This window comes from Lissotriton vulgaris, chromosome 8, assembly GCF_964263255.1.
Source record: "Lissotriton vulgaris chromosome 8, aLisVul1.2, whole genome shotgun sequence".
Taxonomy (NCBI): domain Eukaryota; kingdom Metazoa; phylum Chordata; class Amphibia; order Caudata; family Salamandridae; genus Lissotriton; species Lissotriton vulgaris.
This window is the reverse complement of record NC_141696.1, coordinates 206,297,658-206,320,801: the sequence shown is the minus strand read 5'-3', so window position 1 is coordinate 206,320,801 and position 23,144 is coordinate 206,297,658. Positions and strand designations below refer to the sequence as shown.

General features: G+C 45.5%; 1 protein-coding gene across 1 annotated transcript in view; it reads right to left on the bottom strand.

The window, feature by feature from the left end:
- The window catches only part of LOC147696878 (N-acetylated-alpha-linked acidic dipeptidase 2-like), a 476,544-nt gene that overhangs the window by 261,519 nt on the left and 191,881 nt on the right, over positions 1 to 23,144 (bottom strand). Inside the window, exon 9 of the mRNA XM_086933986.1 lies at positions 8,843 to 8,941. Within this exon, the coding sequence (XP_086790112.1) occupies positions 8,843 to 8,941 (99 nt within the window). The remainder of the gene's footprint in view (positions 1 to 8,842; positions 8,942 to 23,144) is intronic.

The window sequence follows — 23,144 nt, the reverse complement described above, 5'->3', positions numbered from 1 at the left end:
CTTGTCTTGTAAATATGGCTTGTGAATAGCGCCATATTATTGTGACTTGTGAGGTGCATGTTCTCATGTTGATCTGCTGTGTTCCTTGTGCACTGCGCCTTGGAAATGTTGTTTGTGAAAGGCTTGTCTTGTAAATATGGCTTGTGAATAGCGCCATGTGGTCATGGCTTGGACAGGGCATGTTATCATTACGTTTGGCAGGAGAGAGCTGGATCTCTCTCGGGTGCTTGGGGATAACGTTTTTGAAAATATGTGTACGTGTCATCTGTAAACGTGAAGAAATGTGCTAATGATTTTCCCATGTATAAATGGACGTTGGGAAATGATTCTGCTTGAGCTGCCAAAGGGTTAATATCTTGAGTTGAGATGGCAGTCTTTATTATTTTTTACATGCTGTCAACATGCATGGTTATCTGACCTGACTATAAAAGTCAGTGAATTATTTTAAGGATTATTTGATGGTTTGATTTTCACTTTTTGTTTGGTTCTTTGGTCTGCCTATGTGCTTTGTCAGTTTCTTGACGGAAAGGTAACATCTTGTGTTTTGAGAAGGGTTCTGTTCATTTCACATTCCTTTTGAAATGCGTCTACGAATTTTTGTGTGGGTTTGCCTTGGAACTGATGTGGTTATAAATCAACCAGTCTGATTACGGGGAAAGCTGTGTTCTTTTAAAATGAGTGAAATGTTAAAAAAAATGGCCCGTTAGAGTGCACGCTACGAGCTGTTTTCATTAATTATTTCTGTGAGGGGTTTCCATCTAGACAGGAATGTGCTGGTTTGAGAATAATAAATCTTGCCCGACTGTGCATGGTGACATGTGCTTTTAATTAGTAGAAGGCAACCATGTGCCTTTGAAAGAAAAAATGTTAAAATGTAACATTATTATTTTCCCAAATGTAAATTAAAATGTATGCTTTTATAAATGTGTCAGCAAAACATTAAATTAAATACAATGTTGAAATGTATCTGCATTTTATGTTGTTTTACAAATTATTTCTTTTTTCCCCTTTCTAAATAAGTGCCCATATTTTGAGTGTCTTGCCTTTAGCTGAATTAGTTGGACTAAAGTCTTTTTAAAAACTGGAGCTTTTTTAATTGGCAGTACACTGTAACAGAATTGTTTTTTTTAAAAATGCTAGCCTCCGTTAGTTAGAAAATAAGGCATGAGAAATTTGTTTTTCGACCTTGGCAGACCAGCTGGTTTGTGCAGACGAGTTTTTTCCTTCATTCTGCAAGTTTCGATCACGTCCCAGTTCGTTATGATTGGCTACAATCCAATTTTCTTCCGCGGATGGCTTGTTTATGTAAGGGAGGGGCTGGTTTAGAGAGGCTCATCATATTGCAGTGTTTAAAGTAGCTTCCCACTGTAGCATGGCTCCTGCCCTGAAGGGAGGGGCTGGTTTAGTAAGGATTAGGGTATGTTAGGCCCTACTAATGTTATTAAAAGTTAAATTTTGAATGTTTTTAATTAATTAGGATATTTTCTTTTCAATAATGAAAGGCACCCGGGGTGCTTTTTAAATGGAAAATTTTATTTTACAAGAATAATGATACTTGTTCTCTTGTTCCTAGGTTGCTGGGTTGTGGTGTTGGTGCGTCGGCCCACCCCCCTCCCACTCCCTTTATTGTTTTAGCTTTTTACTTTCATGTTTTTATTTTAGTTTATTATTTTTGGATGATGGAACCAGACCAGACCAGACCAGACCGGGTAATGGATGGCCGCATTGGAGGAAGTGTCCGGATACCGAGGATGCAGGGTGGTGGCCTACACTGAAGACTTTTGGACTACGTTATTTAATTCCTTAGCCTGCGTTTTTTGTTGACATCACTACGAGCAGGCCCCACTTAAAAAAAAAAACAAAAAAAACACTCCAACATGTTTTATTTGTTACAGAATTTTAAAAGGATTTCATGAATAATCCCTTGGACAAGCAGGCCCCACTTTTAAAGCAAAAAATATGTCACCTATTATAGTTTTTCTGTTTTCTTCAAAACAGTTTTTGCGTGATTTCAATGAAGGACTTCTTTTTTGAATGGTGGTGCCCATATGTGTTCTTGATGTTACACCAGCTATCTTGTAGAAATGGGGTTATAGTTTTTTTTTACTGTTCTTACATTTTCACCTTGATTGATCAAAGGGTGGTTACCTTAAAATTTGGATTGTTCTGGGTGGTGTGTCTTTTAGTATGATTATGTATTAATGTTTGCCCAAACCTTGACACAGTTTGTCATGTTTATTTCTCAGATTTCACTTTAAATTGACAAATGTCAGCAGGTAGGCCTCATTTAGGCCTATTGTTATTTTCATCCCACAAACAAGCCCCTACACCAATAGTTTCATGAGTCATCATTAGCTTAAGTTGCCTATAGTACGTAGGGCTCATTTAGGCCCTTTCTTGTTTTCTCATTAGGAGTTGAAACACATTTAGTTCTTAAGTTGACAATAGTAGGTAGGCCTCATTTAGGCTTAAGTTGTCCGAAGTAGGCCCCATTTAGGCCCCTTGCTGTTTTCATTCAACACATAAGTCCCTACATCACTAGATTTCACCAGTTATCATTAGAAGTTGAGGCACATTTAGTTTGAGGATGCTTTGGTTAGTTTCTGTTGTTATCAGATATGTTTCAGCATTCAAGTCAAGGGTGCTTTGATTTGTTTTTAGGTTTCTATTCCCTACAATTGAGTTTCAGGTGGAATTTCCTTGAGTTGTCATTGTTTTTAGGGAGTTTTTTAGGTTTTGATTTGTTGATAGATTGTGTTGATGTTTGTTTATCTAGATGTTATTGTTTATAAGATGTTCGCAAGATAAGGATCTAAGGGTGGATGGCAGAGATATTTAGCAGTGATATAGATCTTAATCTTGCTCACATCTAGGATAGGTATTTTTAGCCTATGTTGGATAGATTATGTTGATGTTTGTTTAGATGGTTGTTGTTGTTTATTGATGCTCGCAAGATAAGGATCTAGGGGTGCAATGTAATGGCAGAGTTTTTGGCTTTATTTAGCAGTGATATAGATCATTAGTCTTGCTCGCATCTAGTATAGGTATTCTTAGCCTGTGTTGGCCCTTTTAAGCCTTTTTTCCAGATCTAGAAGAGGATAGCTGCTTAATATGCCTTTATTCTTGACTTTCACCTGTCTATTGCCTATTGGCTTTGACATATTAGACACTTTGGTATGGTTTATGTAGATATTTTGACAAAGCTAAGGAGCATTTCACCCCTTTTCAGGCCTACAGGCCTAGAGCTACAGGGACTCCATCTTGATGAAGCTGAGAGGCTTTTCAGGGCAAAGGCAAAGTTTATAGTTATAACTGTTGTTCGCCCTAAGCGGACCGGAGAGAACCGGCCAGAGCTGAATCTAATCAGGAATTGTTCCCGGGCTCAGGTCTCTAGACGAAACAAGCAGACTGGTCACTGTGGGAGCGTCTAGCGCAAGGAGCCTGGTGCATGGGATTGGTGGGAGGAAGCTGCTGGCTGGAACTTTCCATGAGGAAACAGCATTCTATATTTGTGAAGTGCAGAGGCGGAGTCAGTCAGTCAAGCAGAGAGTCAAGCAGAGGGTCAGTCAGCCAGAGAGTCGAGCAGAGGGAGTCAAGCAGAGAGGGTTCAAGCTGGAGAAGAGCTGAGTTGAATAGTGAGCTGGAACTGAAGGAAGCAGTCAGAAGCAGTTGCTTATCAGGAGGAGGTGTGAATAGCTGGAGTCTGAAGTAATGCCTTTTAGAAGAGATAGAGGAGAGATCGTGGACTAACCTATGGGAGCAGATGGAGTTGATTGGACATTGGCGCAGAGACAGAGTGAATAAGCTAGTGGAATGAACGGTGATCAGAGCGGCAGGAACCATTAAGATTGAAGACGGAAGGTGGAGACAGTTCGTGTGGGGGAGAGGAGTCCAGAGACAGAGTGATCAGCGCAGAGGTATACCCAAGAGTGCAGGAGAGAGAGAGAGTCTGAGATGAGCCAAGGCACAGACGAGAGAGGAACCCAGATGACAGCTAGAACAAGACTTCACACTAATCAGGTGATATTGTTTTCATCACATTAGCTACACTTACACTTTATGTCCAATCTTTTCCCTTTCAGCGGAGTGTTCCTGTTATGTTTAATCTTTTCTCTTTCAAGCGGTGTGTTCTACCTATAGTCTTTGTCAGATTTGTGTGAAGGTTTATATTGTACTAATAATAAATGACCCCATTAATTAGTGAATTAGTGTGCATGAGTTCTTTTATGATAAAGTTATCCTGGCTTCAAAAAAGGGGGGTAGGAGCGCTTAAATCAGGAAATAATTCAATCACATAGTGTGTATATCTTTGTCCTCATACAGTAAGGATAATCTTTCCTGGTAGGTATTACTGTTTGAACAGATGCTACCCCTGATCAGGTAAGTAATAGTGAGGGAGAGAGGAGACTTGCAACCAAGGGACTAAGTTAGTACACCATCCCATAATATTATTGTAGTAGCAGACCCTTAGTGAAGAGACTTCCCAATATATATATATATATGTATAGGTGTTCATAGGAATGTGGTCGTCGTTGATATGCGGCGTTAATGAGAGCACTGGGGGGTCGAACCAGTGTGTATACCCACTGGATTGTGGCTTGAGTAAATGAGAGCACTAGGTAGTCGAACTAGTGTGTAGTTTCGCAGGATTGCGAACAGTTTGGAAAAGGGAGCATTGGGTTCTGCAGGCCCATGTGTAGACACACCAGATTGTGTGTCATATCTGCCCTAGGGTAGAACGGTCTGGGTCAGGGTGGCCGCGAGACCAACTGATGTGAATAAGTGTGGTGTAGGGTATGGCTATCCCTAGTAATCAGTGAGTATTCTTAGTATCCCTATAGATTTAGTGGTGTTTTTAATAATATGAGCTTGTATATTGCGAGTTCCCCATCCTCAGGTAGGTACCAGGTGCCTGGATATAGGTGGTTCTGGGGAGGGAAGGTGAGTACGTTCTGGCTGGGTTGGAGGGGCCCCTGGGGGCTGATCCCACCTACTCAGAAAATCCAGCCATTACATCTCCCTCCACTCACTCTCTCCACTGCCTCTCTCTCCACTGCCTCTCCCTCCACTCTCTCTCTCTCCACTCTCTCTCTAAACTCTCTCCCTCTCTACTCTCTCTCCACTCTCTCTCTCTCTCCACTCTCTCTCTCCACTCTCTCTCTTCTCTCTCTCCACTCTCTCTCTCCACTCTTTCTCCACTGTCTCCCTCTACTCTCTCTCAACTGTCTCTCTCTCCACTCTCTCTCCACTGTCTCCCTCCACTCTCTGTCTACTCTCTCTCTCCTCTCTCTCTCTCTCTCCACTGTCTCTCTCCACTCTCTCTCTCTCCACTCTCGCTCTACTCTCTCTCCACTCTCTTTACTCTCTCTCTCCTATGTCTCCACTCTCTCTTCTCTCTCTCTCCACTGTCTCTCCTCTCTCTCTCTCTCTATCTCCACTCTTTCTCTCCACTCTCTCTCTCTCTCCAAATTTTCCACTCTCTCCCTCCACTCTCTCTCTCCAATCTCTCCACTCTCTCCCACAAAGTAGTATGCGTTCTAACAAGAGTGTTTACCTGAGGGCACCATTTTGCTGCCTCGTCCCTTCTCATATGAGCATTGCCCTATGGAGAATGCTTTCTCTGGGGCCGCCACCCCCATCCTTGTCCTTGTCCCTTCTCATAGAAGCAGAGCCTTGTGGGGAATGCTGTCTCTGTGGCCCCCACTCCCATCCTTGTCCTCTCCCGTCTCAGAGGCTGTGCCCTGTGGGGAATGCTCCCTCTGGGTCCCCCACCCCCATCCTTGTACTCTCCAGTCTCAGTGACGGTGCCCTGTGGGGAATGCTCTCTCTGGGGCCCCCACCCTTGCCCTCTCCCGTCTCAGAGGCTGTGCCCTGTGGGGAATTCTCTCTCTGGGGGCCCCACCCCCATCCTTGTCCTCTCCCGTCTCAGAAGCTGTGCCCTGTGGGGAATGCTCTCTCTGGGGCCCCCAACCCCCGCCTTGTCCTCTCCTGTCTCAGAAGCTGTGACCTGTGGGGAATGCTGTCTCTAGGGCCCGCACCCCAGCCTTTTTCTGGGCCTGGCTCTGACTGAAGAGACTTGTTATATTGTTTCTCTTCAGTCCTGGGTCAGCCAGGAGCTCAGAGCAGGCTGCAAAGTGCAGCTACCTGAGAGAAATCCACTCACAGCTCTCTACCGATGAGCTGAGGGGCCCCCTTCATGTACTGAAGACTGGGGGCCCCCGCACCGCGGGGGCTGCGGGGGTGTTTGTTACTCCCCTGAGGTGGGAGTGCCTCTTTCATAGCCCCACATACAAGATATTTATCATAAGTCATAAGCATCAACATTGCGAGTCAAAGGACGTTTTCCACCCGTAACAGAGGTTTTGCAGATAGCAAAACACACTCTTGTGGTTCTAAGGCCTATGTTTAGGTATTGTACGTGAGCTGCAGTATTCAGATATTTAAGTTTAACCTGAACCAAAACTTCAGTTCGCGAAAAACAGAGGAGTGTTTAAAGCCAAGGAATAGATCTTGTAGTTCCGCTTGGACATGCAATCATCTGTTAAGGAGGGGTGGAACAGGTATACATGCTATAGGGCAGCCCGGATGGGAAGCCACCGAGATGTAAACCTCTTCCAAGAGTCGGCGCCAGTATGGACTATAGCAACATTCTCCCAGGGGGCAGTGTAAACACAGGCCTGCAACAGACAAGTCAATCAATAATTATATACAAATATTTCTGGTCAGCGACTGAAGGTGCCAGATCTCCAGAGTGTTCAAGCCACTGATCTGGTTGGGAAACCCACCCACCACTGCTTCAGTCATGGAAATGGCTTTTCTGGTGCCATACAATTTATCGTCGTGATGATTATTCCCTCTACTTACCTTTTGGGGTTGAAAAGATAGAGGTACTGTCTAATCACATGATTAGTGCAAACAGAATGCATTTACCACGCACGCCTTTACCGCAAATCATTTACTACGCAAGGTATGTTTATTAAAGGTAAGTTAAATCCTTACATACTTAAATAGGATAAAAATCAAAACAAATCAAACTAATTCTTAAATGTATATATTAGCAATTTTAAATTAATGTTATTTCATTTTTTTAGGGGGGGAGAACTCCCTACCTCCCTTTTTTAAGGTCTCGCCTATCGCAGTGCGCATGCGCTGCTCTAGGAGAGGGCCTCTTGGAATCGCTTCAGACTTCCAAGAGACTTCTCTGTGAGGGTCTGCCTACTCCAATACATCCTACTGGCCTTTGCGTGTGGCTTTCAATAATGAAAACACGCAAATGGCCAAAAGCAGGTGTATGTCCCACTTTTTTTGTGAACATTCACTCCCATGACCTATGGGTCTTGAGAGTGAGCTGCGGTGCGCAGGCTGTCAGCTGCATTCCTGGTGTCTCAGGTTACACGTGCTGCGCCGTGCTTTCACTTGTTATGTAATGCAGCACCGCTTCCTCAGACGCGCCATTGTTTCCCTTATCCATGCCCTTCGTGTTGCTTGTTATGCGCTGCTGTTTGTACAAATGCTCCTGTCCGTAGCTCCAAGAAGTTGCCGTCGGAGACATGTGAGCAAATAAAATCAGTCAGCCAGTACTTGTCTAAATCACAGTACTGCTTGTGACAAGCAGGCAATAAATGTAATTCAAAACCCGCCACCGAATTACGTGCTCTTAAACACGACACGTAAGGGAGTGATTCATTACAAGTAAGGCTAAAGTCCCTAGATAGCTTGATTTAGATTTTCTGTTTTTATCAGCATATTGATATTTTTGACAGTAAAAAACTGCTTTTTAGTTGAGATACTGCACATTGTGAGTGTCATGCTGGAGAAAAGAACGCCAAGTTTCTAGAAAAAAACAAGGGGGATCCTAAAGGTGGCTGTGGACCAAGGGTTTAAGTCAATTAAGGAAAAACAACGGTCCAAAGCAGTTTCAGAGATATGAGGCAATGATAAACAGACCATAATAGGCTGCTATATATTTGTCCAAGTCCAGCCGGACAGGGAGTTTATTTTCATAATGATCATTGAATTTATAACATCTCAGTACATGAGCAACATTTCAGAAATAAAGGGCACAATCCTGGGCTTTACTCAGGACAGAGAACACAGTTAAAAGATAGAGGATAGCTTTGTAAGAAAAAGGAAGAGATTTCTCAGGCAAAGGAAAAGTGAGCAAGCTGGACACTTTTTAAATCAGTGTTACAAGTGTTTGCCAGAGTAGTACATACAGAACTTAATACAAATTGGTTTCACTGTATGGCTACTTAAAAAGGTCGACGTTTCGATCCTGCGCTCTAAATTACATTGGGATCATCATCAGGACTGTACAAAATTACTATGCCTAGTTAGAACAATGATGCGCCTCATTGGTACGGGTTTTTGAGTCCAGTATGAGTCAAGTCTCGTTTGGGGCTCAGAGTGTTGGTATAATAACCAACTTCCGTAATTGGCTCGGTTTTGATCAATGGTACGGGATTTTCGAGTCCAGTGTGAGTCAAGGCTCGTATGAGGCTCAGAGCGTCGGTATGGTAACCGACTTCAGTAATTGGCGCCGTTTTTCAAGGTTGATTCAATGGGGTTGCACAATGCAAATTGGTCTCGGATTGAGGGTAGCGGTCCTTCGGATGGTTGGATCTGTGACGTGGAGGATCAATGTCCGTGCGTGTCGTTCGAGCTAGTACTGGCTGTCACACGCCATTCACACCTAGTGCTAACAACCAATCAAAAACATATTTACCAAGAGCAACTTCTTTCACTCCGGGACACAAAGACGATACGAACATTGTATATTCAATTCAGTGCTGCCTCACAGGACATTGCATTGACAATATATGTAAACTGTGATTACACTAACCTTGTTGAAAAGTCATCACTGAAGCCAGGCCCTATGTTGTATGAAACATTCAGGTTTCCTTTCCAGGTCTTGTCTGGTGGGGGGGCTCCTCCCATGTTACTGTTTGAAAGAATAAAAAAGATTGATGATTTCCGTGATTTTATTGCAATATTTGAAAAGCGTGCTCACTTTGTCAGACATCACATATACAAATTACTATTCCTTCCTTCCATCACATTGTAAAGTTGTAGGTCCTAAGCCCATATGCTGAGTATTGATAGACACAGACACAGAGTATATGCTTAGTGAACTGACCATAAGCATGTGCACTCTGGCCCTTTTATTAGCAGACCTACATCACTTGTGACGCCTTTGGTGGATGGGTGTGGGATGTGTGCAAGTCCAGCGCTCATGGGAGTGGTTGGCAAATGTGGGCCTGTTGACACTAGAACGTGTCCAGCCGGACACTACATTGTTTCCAAATTTTATTAAAATAAAACAAAGTACAACCTGTGGGATGAACTGAAAACAACTAAACGCCACAGTCTCTAGAGGCAGTCCACAGGACAACAGTGGACGGGTGCAGTTGGGAGCCCCCGGGCATCTCAGAACATTTTATAATTTATATAACAACAAAAAGAGAGATAGGGAGAGTTATGGAACACTCATATTCCCCGGTTAAGTCTATCAAACAAGAAAAGAGTGTCCTATGGTATTCAAAAGGCCACAAAAAGGAGCAACAGAAAAAGGAAACTGGCCTCACTTAGGTCAGTTAATAAAGCCCTCACTCACCAACCTGATGGTGACATGCTTCATCATCGGGCCTTCGGGGTCCAGTTGAGGGTGCCACAGGCTTACTGAGGGTGCCTGGCGTTGAGGGCGGTGTGCCAATTACGCTACCACCCCCCTCCCGTGACCCATGGTGTACACTGATTACACCGAACAAGTGCAGAAACCTAATTTGGTAAGCCTCCTAAACCAGGAGTAAATGGGAAGAATCCCTCTTCCTTTTTGCACTTTTTTGTCACCCCTTTTTTTCACTATTCACGTCCCTAGGTCAGGGTGGGCCTTAGCACGCTCATACCGCCGGGGTTTAGTACACTTTATTAGTCCTGACGAATGCCTGGTAAATTTTCACTGTTTTGAAGGCAGAAACATGTTGACTGACAGTAAATAATTTTGGAAACAACCACAAAACTAATTGTGGACTAATTTCCTATACTAACTTTTAAATCTATGTCCCAGTAATCAAATAATAAAAATGTTTTGAATACACTGAAGACATTTTTAATCCTTCACCACCATTTAATTTATCCTCACTGCACGCCTGAACTCACACGAAAACCCGCTCCGCAGTAGACCTGGCGTCGAAGCACACTAAAGAGGCACTCAGCCTCTTTAGTTGGGCCCGATGAGGAAGCATGTCACCACCAGGTTGGTGAGTGAGGGCTTTCTTAACTGATCTAAGTGAGTCCAGTTTCCTTTTTCTGTTGCTCCTTTTTGTGGCCTTTTGAATACCATAGGACACTCTTTTCTTGTTTGATAGCATTTTATAATTTAACCTGTTACCACTGGGCACGAACACTGTGTAGGCGGAGTCCGGATTCTTTGGCAGCCTGTCCGTTGGATCAATGTCCACTTCCGAACTGTTGGATGGTCCTGCCTCCTCTTGTGGTGATGTTGTTGTTTCAAACAGTTCCAACATGGTGCCTCAGGAGCATCTGTGATGCCCTGATTCAAAACTTTCTCTTAGGAGATCTGGGCACTGTGATGCCAAGTCTTGCCAGGACTGGGATGGTGTCAAAGATGTTTTGAACGTTCTCTGAAGCCCCGGTGCCTCCCGGTAATCTTGTCCAAGGAGCAGCTTCCAGATCATCTCTCGTACCAGGATACCTTAGTGCAGGAATGCCCTTGAGGCCCTTTTGCGGGGTTGCCACGTGACCGTGTGGACTGTGCAGGGCTGCTTGTGGACCCCCTGGGGGCCGCTGCATGATCACTAACAGAATCGCGATGAAGTTGTTTGTACAACTACCATGGTCCGTGACACAATGATTACTGTGCTTGCCAACAGGTCACAGGTTTGGATAGGCTGTCAGTCAGTCTCTGGATACTTGATCTTTCATTTTGATGGGATACCTTGGTCTCTTGGTGCTTTAAGGGTGCAAGGCTCCACCCTGGTGATGAGTTGCTCCTTCACTGGATTGGTTGATGCACATGGCAATGATGATATGATTGCCATTAGACCTGAATGACAGGTGGTAATGATTTGCTTGGAGTGAGGGTGACTGGAGGGACTTCACAGCCACGTATCACGGTATCCTTGCTGGTGCCGTTCTTCTCCCTTGGCACCTGCGGTCACGAGCAGGGATACCATCTGCCTCAAACTGCACATGCTCCTTAACTGACAGCTGCACTGGGAAGCGTAGGGGGAGAGCCCCAGTTTGCGCTTGCTGGCAGCTTACATGTTGTTCTCCCATTGAACTGTCTCCAGGGTGATCGCTCCGCCTTGGTAGCTGTCTTGTGTCTGCGGATGCACTCTTGTAGTGGTACGAGTCCACGTTCTTATCTCCTTGTTGATCTCTCCAGCCCATCTGTGGTGGTCCCGTTCTTCAGGTTGACAGGATTGTCACTCTACTTTTCTTCATGATGTGGCGTCATGTCACATTCTCTTCATGTTGCAATCCTTGCAGATTGCCACTTGGGAATATGCAGCCCTCCTCATGCCTGTAATAGGCGATGTACGAAGCTGTTTTAAGGCAGTGTTGGGGGCACTCCCTGCATAGTCTCTGGCCCGCTGCGCAGCTGTGCTTCTGCAGTTGAGATGTAGATGCTCACTTACTGCACTCAGCCATGCTAGGCCTTTACTCCCCTTGTTTTTCCGGGGAGCGTTGGGCATGTGCCGCATCTTTAGCGGGCACCTGGTGGGCAACCAGGATCTTTCTGTAACTTGCTTTGTCTCTGTGAGGGTGCTTCTGCTCTCCTTATTTGTGGTGGTGGCCATTCACCACTAGGGGGTATGCAGCGCTGCCTTCCTGACTGCAGTGGCAGCAGACAGCGCTAGGGAGTTTGGTGTGTGCAGCGCACTGTATTCATTGAGGCTTGCTAGTGGTCTAGCAGGTCTTCTTGCTGTGGTGCACAGTCATTCTCCTCTTAAGGAAATAGGCATCCGTCTTGGTCAGTCTACTTGTTGTTGCTGCTTGGGAGCACAGGGGACTACAGGCACTTATGAGGCATTGCCAGTCGTCTTCTGCTTGTCATGAGTGTTTGGAAGCGCCATTTCATTGCAGACTGCCGTGTTCTAGTGAAATACACCAGCTGGCCTACAGGTGGCGGTGTAAACTTCTCCTTAACTCGCAGCATCTTCTCAGATGTCTCATGTTGTCACTCTGCTCAGAACGCAGCCTTCATCTGTGTCTTGTCTATAGCGCCACGTGGGCTTCACGTCGGTGCTCGCCAGCTCTCACAGCCTCGTAGTAGGCGAGTGGCTGCAGTAGCGACAAGGCCAGGTTTTACCTTCTTCTGGGTGGCTCACACGCTTCATGGGCAGGTTGCAGCAGGGACCCACTACCACCTCTTTATACTCGGGGAGATCTCCAAGGCAGCACGGTATGGGGTCATAACCCCTGCTGGTCTCCATTGTGAAGGTGTGGGCCCTCGGCCCACATGCTAAGTAATGATAGACACAGACACAAAGTGTATGCTTAGTGAACTGCCCACGAGCATGTGCACTCGGGCACTTTCATTAGCAGGTCCAGGTCACTTGTGATGCCTGTGGTGGATGGGTGTGGGATGTGTGTGTGGCTGTTAAACTTGTGCCTGCTGAGACACTAGAACATGTCCAGGACACTGCACACATTACAAATGCATATTCTTTCATTGTTCTAGCAAATGTAAAGTGAACCAAAAGATGTCGGGTAGATGCAGCACATATGGTTTTCAATTCCAAAAAATTGCTGTACTTCACCATATCAGTTTTTGAACAGTGTATTTATTTATTTATGTATAACGTTTTATATAGCGCAAACTTGATCCCGAAGGATATCAAAGCGTTTTACAATTTGAGGCAAAGTACGGAAAACACATCACCAAAAGACACATAGACAAAGTCATTATTCTAAATGCTTCACCGGTAAAATGTGATAGCACAGACACTGTCACAAGGGCCTAACCGCCAGAAAAAAGAGGGTACCATGCCTCACTGCATTGTTTTAAGGTAATAAGGCACACATCTTCAGAACCATTTATTTGTTTTCCAACTGCTGTACTAGTATAGTTTGCTACATGGTAAATGGTCTGTAAACAGGCACCAGGGTATTCACATAGGAATTTTTTAAATACGAAAAATAGTATTCTTGCATGGCTTTGTGAATTGGCTACAAAGCATCTAAATGGGAATTTTTTGGGAATGTTCCTGTACAATTAGAAGAGATAGAAAGAAGTGTGTGCCCTCTTTGCACTTTTACTAATAGTGATGCGTGTATTTCGGGGTCAATTCACCAAAACTTTACAAAGGCATGTAAGAGTTTGTAAAAGATTCGTCCTTCAGTACTACTTTCTGTAATCATGAATGGGTTTTTTATGGGCTGCATCTTAACTTCTATAACCTTAGTGGAAAGAGAAGTTCCTGCCTCAGTTCTATAAACCATGTGCAATCATTCAAAAAATGGACTGATAATCAATCTTTCAACCATTACATTTGGGTAGTTCTCACACAGGCCTCTCCGGCCCCACTTAAGAGCCTGTTTTACTAGTTGATGGCTTTTAAGCACAATCTACTAATCCAATTCCTACTCATCTGTTCTCAGATCTTATTAAGCTCATCGACACCAACTACCTTTACTTAGATATAATGTATAAGTCATTAAAGTTCACTTTTGAACAATTCTTCTGCAATACTGTTATCTCAGGAATTTCTTTTGTGGAATCTATTGGTAATTTGTCAAGAGAAGGGGGCGTGGACAGTAAGATGGTAGACAGAATGTGCTGTTAGGGAGCTCCATCGCCCGGCTGCTTAATCCTGAAGCATCCTGCGCGGAATGGAGGTTTTCTTGCTTTGAGGCCATGGGGAATGCACTGCTGTGCGCTGTTGCCGGGTCTGGTGGCTTAGTGGACTAATGCATCCACTGCAGGAGCCTGTGTTCGATCTCATGGTCACAGGTTCAAATCCCGGCGGGTCCACTCAGCCTTTTATCCGTCTGAGGTCGATAAAATGAGTACCATTGAGTAGGGTAACAATAAACATCTGTTATTCAGCGCATTGAGACCCATGGGTGGGAAGTGTGCTTTACAAATACAAGTGTTATGTTATGTTATGTTTATGTTATGTTGGTGAATTGGTCCAACTTGGGGGTCCCTTAATGAGCCTTCGGCCTCAGATGCACACCCAGGCTGATCGCGGCCTGCAGAGCTCTGGCATACTGCGATGTTTAGGGGGCCCCTGGGAGAGCCCCAACTGCGGGCGTTAGGGCTTGTGGACACATACAGGCTGTCGACTGTGGCAGAAGGGGGCAACTAGCTCCCCCGGCAATTTCGGCACAGCGAGTCTGAGGCGCCCTTGAGCACTGACAGGAGGCCTTGTAGTGCAGTGTGGCAGTTCGCAGATGCCCGCTGATCAAACTCTCCTGTGAAAGCAACTTACCAATGGTGGCTCCTCTACTCAGGAGGAGGGGCATCACCCCACAGCTCAAAAGGAAAACTAAAACAATAATAATATATTGTTATTATTATCATTTCATTTTTCCTATTGCAGTCAGGGTCTCGGTTTCATGCAGGGGCAGGGCTGGTCAGACGGAGGGGGGTGGGGAGGGGGAGTGGTGGCACTCTCGAAGTGTGCTTGACTGTTTGGCCGGCCGAACAGTCATGCGCACTTTTCGTGTTCCCCACCAGGCTGTAAGGAAGAGCCTGGTGGGGAACATGCAGATCCTCCCAGTCAGAGTCTGAGCGCCGAACCACTGTTCTCAGACCATCACAACACTGAATTACAGCATTGTGATTAACTTAGGGAAGCCTGGGAGCTCCGGTGCTTCCTGCTGCTGGGACTGGAGACCCGAAGAAGGAAGATGAAGAGGACGGAGGAGAAGCGGCGGCCGGCCTTTCCCAAGTAAGTGCTCTTTTTTCATCCCCCCGCGCCTCACACCCCACTTCTGGTAGCAGCCGGTACTGCAACTTGAGCCAGGGGAGGGCAGCTGCGCGAGGTGAGCTGGCCTGGAGGCCCTTTAGAACCGCCATCTATGAGCCTTGGAGGCCCCAGCAGTTGGTGGTGCCTGCGGGGGACTGAGTGAGAGCTGCTTCCCCAGCGCTGCTTCAGCGTGTGAAAGGCCTGCCTCAGCAGTACTACACAGTACTACCCAGCGTTTGAGGAATACGTCCCTTGCCCTATCTTGAACACTGCTGACTGCCTCTAGACTGGAGAATTTCATAGAGCAGGTATTGGCTGGTGCTGTCACGGCCCCTTGTGTTATGGAGGGAGGGGGGGCAGCGACTGTACATTGAAATCCTTTGGCCTGGTGGGCATTGATCGTTCCTGGAAGGGGCGGCCCTCATGGCCTAGCCTTGAGGCATGGATCTGAGCCATGTGGCTTCCATCTTGGCTCCTGGACTGCCTGTGGTGACCCTGTATGGCCTTCTGACACTGCAGCTGGAGGACAACGGTGAGGCCAGCGGGCCTGAGGTGCTGACACTTACCCCCAAGTGGACTCTTTGGAAAGGACAGACTTCAAAGACAGGTAGAGGGTAAACTCATCACGCAGTAAAACCCCACACAGCAGGGCACCCACAGAATCACCAAACAGGGGCATCGGGGCACAATGGAGCGCTCGCCAGAATATCAGGAGGAACCATCGTGTGCTGCCCTCGTGGAGGCCATACAGAGGTCCAGGGTAACACTAGAGGATCAAATTGAAGGCGTCTCAATCAAGGTGAATCTTCTCATTGCAGACTGGCATAAGCTTGCAGATAAAGTCGACACTGAGGAAGCGAACATCACTTTCCCCCAGATGGAAGCGCACCAACTCAAACAGCAGGCAGCATGACTGATCGCTGTCGCTGGTACTCTCGAAGATCATGTGCAGGACGTGGAGGAGACATTGCGAAGGAACAACACACAGCGCCCTGGTTTCCCTGAGCATGCAGAGTCAGTCTGAGAAGTGGTTCCTAGAACATTGGGTGAAGGCAGAACTGCGCCCAACAGGACTCTCAAGCACTTTGATCAAAAAGCGTGCTCACTGAGCCCTGGCTCCTCCTGAGGGCGCCAATTGCCTGCTTGCTGAATTATCGCGTCAGAGATGTTATCCTGCCAGCAGCTAGTGAGCCACAATTTGAGGGTAGGAACATGGCAATTTATCTTGGCTATACCCAGAAAGTGCAGGAGGGCTGTAAAACCTTCCTGGAAGTCAAGAAACGTCTCCACACTATGGTACTGTGGTACATGCTACTTTATCCTGCTAAGTTGCGAGTTATGCCCTCATTGTGGGGCTGGATTTAAGAGTAAACTTCCATTGGAGTGTATCCCGTGACGTTTTGGAGCATGCTGGGTGGTGACTGCAGTGTGAAATGCACTTACCACTTTGGTGTTACTGATTCAACAGATTGCGTTATATTTGGGAATGGAGGGCTAACTGAGTACTATTGGGCCTTATACTTCTCTATTATGAGAGTGTTGCCCTAGAGGGGGTCGGGACTCGGGAGTGAAGAATGGTGGGGTTTGATTGCGGGGCGCGGGAATCTTCCTTGCCACATGTGTGTGTATGAGTAGAATCACAACCGAGGGCTCGGAAGGAAAACCCATGCTATCCTCTGATCTGTGCAGTGGGGGAGAGGTGCTGTCCTTATTGAGTGTGGGTTGTAGAGTATTGGAGTAGGTGTAATATAGGGAAGTGAGGGTGCACATACTTCACATCGATTTCTTTGGGCATGTACATGGTTCTTGTTTAATGCTACTTGACAGGGATGGGAGGGTGGGAACTTTTCTGGTTTCTTAGTTGTATAGGTGTTTGGAGTCAGTTGCCATCTTCATATGAGGGTGCATGGTCGGAGCAAAACGTGCTTGATGTAGATTGCTGCCCCGATCAAGTATAACATTCTTTCTTGAAACGTGCTGGGCTCTGGGTCCTATAAGAAACAATATAGAGTGTTGACCCTCCTTAAGTGACATAGTGACATGTTGTTAGCATAGCCTGCATCCAGAAAACCCACTTCACAGACACTGAGGCCTTGAAAATTGCAAGGAAATGGAGATGGCAGGTCTATTAAACTAACTACTCATCTTTCTCATGGGGGTGCTGATCTGCATTGCCCCTGGGGTACCATTTGTATTGATTTATATGGAGGCGGATATCGAAGGACGGTATATATTATTGCAGGGCAGATTGAATGGTGTGGACATGGCCTTTGTTAACACTTACTGCCCCAATGTGGATGATTTGTCTTCGTACTTCACGCTGAGGAATGTGTTGTCCCTGGCGGTTGTCACAAGATTGACATGGTGGGTAACTTCAACTGCATTTTAGATGGTGTGCTTGACCACCACCCACCACGGAAAACCACTAAGCCCATGATGACGTCCAAGCTACAGGTGGTTATGGAAGGGTTGAGGTTGTGCGGTGCATGGAGGGAGTCACACCCGACAAAGCGAGAGGATACCTACTTTTCAACAATGCATGGTACTTTTAACAGACAAGATCATGTCTTATTGTCTACTCGCCCTGCCCCCAAAGTGCTGGAGGGAACTCACCTGTCCCGTTATCTTTCGGATCATGCTCCGGTAACAAGTCTGTTGGGATGGGGTGGTGGCATTAGGTCACCAAGCATGTGGAAGTTCCCACCTGAAATATTGCAAGACACTGTGGGCAGCAGGGCCGGTCCTAGGCATGGGCGGTATGGGCAGCTGCCCAGGGCCTCGCGCTACCGGGGGCCCAGCCACCGGCCCCGCAGTAGATCGCAGAACAGGGGGCCCACCTCCGGCCGGCCCGTCATGAAATTAGGTTAAAAAGCGCTGCGCGCACTCGCGCAGCTGAGACAATAATTTACAGTAAGGCAGTCCGTCAGTCACCGTGCACGCACCTCACCACCTAGCTTAGTGACCACCTAGACTGGTGGTGCCTTAGTGATGGTGGTGGTGCCGTCTGCCGTGCGCAGTGCGCGGGCGCCAGGCTAGCCCGTTAAAGATGTGGGTCCCAGGGCCGTCAATCTGGTAGCGCGCGAAAGCGCTTCCAATGACGGCCCATGACATCATATTGACCAGCCCACGCTCTGCAGTTAACAGCACTGTGACGCAGCATGCACCCCGTACGCGCGCTCCATGGCCAGGAGGCGGGTGGAGTCGGGAGTTGGTTCGGGACGCGGGCCCCGTTCGTTGTTGATTGGCATAAGTTGGTTAACGTCTTAAGGTAAGAAGTAAGACCTGCTGCTATATTATATATACATGATGATGATTGCATACAGAGAGACTCCTGATCCATCGCTTGTCGTCATTCATAAGTTTCCAGTGGCGGATCATGGTGACATTTGCAAGTGGTGGGGCGTAAAATGATTGTGATACTTCACCGTAGCGAGCGATACTGGGGCCTTCATATATTCTCAATGAATCTGCCTCTGCCGCATATTGCACATTTTTTAGTTTGCCGGAACACTGAACACTCGAAGTGGGCAACCAGGTCTGAATCTCGAAGTCGGCTCGCCTCGCTCAACATGCTTTGATTCTAGGCATATCACCTAATCTCCGTGCTTAAAAAATTATTGTGGCCTTATGCATCCATGCTAATATTTTAGAAGAAGAAAGCGGGAGAATTAAAAAAAAACGTAATAAAAACAAGTAATCGGGAGAATGAATGTCTCACATTGAGCTCCATTTAGGGAGAGGGAATTTCAAGCGGGCGACGGACAACATTAAGCCATTTTATGGCTTACAAAATCGGTGGTCCCGCCTGAATCAGGTGACGGTCTTGGAATTCTGTAATTGAACTGGTGCTCATGTAAAGCTTTATAAACTTGCAACAAAAAAAACCCCTGCTTTAGGGGATAGTCTCAGGCTAACAGCCGAATCTTCCAAATTCATGGGAAACTTAAGTATACAAAACCTAAAGGCGACGTTCAGCTGCTGTTTTCTTGCCTCATTGATAAGTTTAACCATGCATTGATAACCATGCAGCGTTTTATTGTGTGCGTCATGTTTTGCAGCGCAGTGCGTTTTATCGTGCCCAAAGCCCATATTGGCCTTGCAGCCCTATATACAACAATGGGTGCGTGCTGCAGCACTGCTACTGTCCTCTCCCACGCTCAATAACTCTCGATAGCAAAATACTGTGCCTTCCCCTTCGGCCGCCAGGCGCCAGCGTCAGGTGCATTGAACCGCCAATCTAATGGTGTATCCTTTGCAGATGAAGTAGAATAAGAGTTGACTGTGGAACATGATGAGCGCTAAGCAGGTGTCCCAAGGCCACTGTCATAAATACACCTCTTTGCTTGTAGCTTTTGGTGCGTGAGGAAAAAGATGAGCGTGTGCCACATGGTGCTGGAGTATGTTGGTGATTTGCCATACATACTCGCCAATTAATTTGTTGTGAACATATATATTTCCATGGCAAATCACTGCAGAAACCCAATAACATAGTAACCTAGTGAGCCTAGGAGCTTTAGTTTGGGGGTTTTGGTGTGAGATGTGTTTTTCTCCAGTATTATGTGGTACATTATGAATAGGGCTCCCGGTTTTATGGTATGTATGGTATTTATTTTTTTGCCATTTCTGTCTGTATTTATCCACATTTATTTGTTGCCAATTTTATCTGTATTTATCCATATTTATATCTGGTTTTGTGGAAAAATAAAGCTGAAATTACTATATTTCCACAAATAACTAAGATCAAAAGTCCTGCAAGTCACTTTCTGTGATGTCACTTCTTGCGACACAATATGCAATTAGAGGGGCCTCACATCTTCCCTTTCGCCCGGGGCCTCAGAAGGCCTAGGACCGGCACTGGTGGGCAGGGATACGCTAGCGGGCACACTGACTGATTTCTTTTAAATGAATTGGGCCTCTATTCAAAGTTGGGCGTTGGAATGGAAGGTAATGAAAGCGGTATTGCGGGGACGATGTGTAGGATTATCCAGCAGTGGGCTTGGGTTTTACAGGAGGAGCTTCTGCAGGAAGCATTAGCGGAGCTACAGTGGCTCTCTCTGGACAACTTGGATGGTCTAGGGGATGAGGTAGAGATTTTGCATCTGGTTGCCTCAGTGAGAGATTGACTTGAGAGTTATGCTCTGAAATCTTACAGACTGTTGTTATATAGGGAGGGAGACAATGCTGGGCAACTTTTGGCCTGAGTGCTCCATAGGGAGACGCCACAATCCCCTATATTGCATCCTAAGACCATACAGGGGTGGAAAGCATATACCCAGGGTAACATTGCGGCAACCTTCAGGGAGCTTTTGGGACCTGCCCAGGTTGACCTGACACAGGTTCATTACTGACTTTCTAACCAGATTACTGATTCCGCTGATGGAGGAGGTGGCGGTACAGGAATTAGACACAGAACTCACAGTTGAGGTGATCAGGCGGTTAGACACCGGGAAGAGATGGATTCCCAGCTGAGTTCTAGAATGCCCTAGACTTTAAGCAGAGATTGCTTGAGGTGCATCTCGAGGCTCGTGAGCACGTTATCCTGTTTCCAACTATGTGGGAGGAGTGTATATCCCTAGTATTGAAGCCCAGGACACATGCCTCTAATTCGACTGCCTACAGTCCGCTTACAATGATTGATACAGACATGAAGGTACTGTTTAAGGTACTTGCCCTTAGACTGCGGCCGGTGATCACGCAACTGATACACAACGATAAGTGTGGTTTTATTCCAGGGCTTAGTAGCACAATGAATCTTAGGCGATTAAATCATGTGATGCATCAGGTGGGGGGAAGGGGAGACCATGTCACTGCCTTACAGATGTCGGCTAGAGTAATATTCCCTAAGAAGGCCATAGTAATCCCTACCTTGCGAGTGGAATGAGCACTAGGGGTATTATCAAAGTTTTTTTTGCTTTGGCATAACATGTTCGGATACATTTACCAATCCATCTTGCAATACCTTCCTTAGATATGGGATTGCCTTTGTGTGGTGGAGAAAAAGCAACAGATAGCTGCTTTGTTTTTCGAAATTGTTTGGTTCTTTGTACGTTATATAGTATAGCTCTTCTAACATCAAGTGTGTGTAGAATTCGTTCTGCTACAGAATCAGTTTGAGGAAAGAACACACGTAACTCAACTGAATGATTGACATGAATGACAGAAACTACTTTAGGAAGAAAATTAATGTTGGTTCGAAGAACCACCCTATCTTTGTGAAGCTGAAAGAAAGACTCTCGTGTAGTTGTCTGAAGTTCACCAACTCTCCTTAGTGAGGTTACTGCTATAGAGAAAACAACCTTCCATGAGAGGAATTGTAATTGATATTTATGCATTGGTTCAAAAGGTGGACCCATTAGCCTTGAAAGGACTATATTTAAGTTCCACTTTGGAGCAGGGGGAACTCTTGGTGGTATCACCCTTTTTAATCCCTCCAAGAAGGCTTTAATTACTGGTACTCTGGATAGAGAGAAGTGTTGTATATTTTGCAAGTTTGCAGCTGCTGCTGCTAGGTGTAAACATATGTATATGTAAGTCATGTTTGCCTGCTATCACATATCTGAGGTATTTGCGATGAGCCGGGTGAATTGGAATGTGAAAGTAGGCGTCATTTTGATCTAGAGCTAGACATAAAGTCATCCTGCTGTAAATAAGGAAGTACTTGCTGAAGAGTCACCATGTGAAAGCTCTGACAGTTTGTATTTGTTTAACTCTCTGCGATCTAGAATAGGTTTTAGTAAGCCGTCCTTTTTGAGAATTAGAAAGTAAAGGGAATAAACCCCTAACCATTGGTACTGAAATGGGACTGGTTCTATAGCCCCTTTGAGTAATAGAGATTGCACTTCTTGTTGAAGCAAGTCCATTTGGTAGGAAGGCCAAATGTGACCTGATGAAAATAAGAACAAAAATTTTGTTTCTTGGAGCATTGCATGCGGGCAATTTTAGATTTAGACACATACCAGGGGGCATCTGGTTAGCGTGTAAGCGTGTAAGTTTTATTAAAGGACAATTTCAATCCAATTAGTGTTCATTGGTGTTAAGTAAAAAATGGAGCTTTGCCTATCTCATGATTCTCAGGTGAGGAGGAGAAGAGGGAATGACTCATCTATCATTCCTGTAACATTTCTTTACAGTTTGAGGACTTTTTGGTAGATAAAACAACAATCCACAGTGTAGATATAGCACAACTATTGATCACCTGAATAAGAAGAGGCACATCCGCAGCACTGCCATGAAAGAAGAAATCCAAAGGGGCTCACAAAGAAATTGAAATTTCTGTGGCATAACAAGAAAACTGGAGGCTTAAGCAGAAAAAGTCCAGACCCCAAAGTTTGTTTGTTAAATAAATACAACTAAAGAGAAGGCGCTGTGGCAACAAAACACCATGCTATTGTGCACTAATCTCAGCATCCAAGTCACCAAACACGTCTTGTGGTACTATGAGAAGTTCACCCTGCCTATTAAGTTCTCCTGTGTTTTTTGTGCTTTTTAGGCCACTAGGTTTATGATCTATATTGTGGCATCAAGAAATGATGCAGAGATATGAGCTGCCCTATTTGTTCAATATAGGAAAAACGGTTGACCCCCAAAGAAGGCAATCCTTTCCATATGTGCAAAAATGTTGTCTGGTGTAAGAAGGACATAAACCTCCCTGAACACTGCTACAGCTAGATTCCTGAAAAACACTTTGTTTTACATGTAGCCTATATCTCCTTAGCTTCCTATCTCTGAATAAGACACTTGTGAATTAAACCTTACTATTTTGAGAATTAAGTTCCATAGGAATATTGCACTAAAAACACCTTATCTTGTGGTCACTGTCAATGTTCCCACTAATTTTTTTCCTCCTTGTGCGGCAGTATAAGGTCTCTGTGCGCTGCAACTAAGGCTATGTGCGCCGGGAACCAGACAGCGTATGTGGTACAGCGCCAAAGTTCACGCCAAACCTTTGCTTAAAAAGTGAAAAGAGAGTGCATTTCTACACATGTAGCGCCACATGAAGTGTCTTAAGGCAGGTTTTCAATTTAGATATACACGCAATTACATTAATTAGTTACACAGGCAAGTACACTTTGGATTTAGAAAATTTAGAAAATCATAATAAGATTTTACTGAAGATCCTCAGCTCAAGGACTGTTCATAGGGTGGGGAATGTTGTGAGCCTATACAAGTTCACATATATACACAACTACATTACATATTTACAAT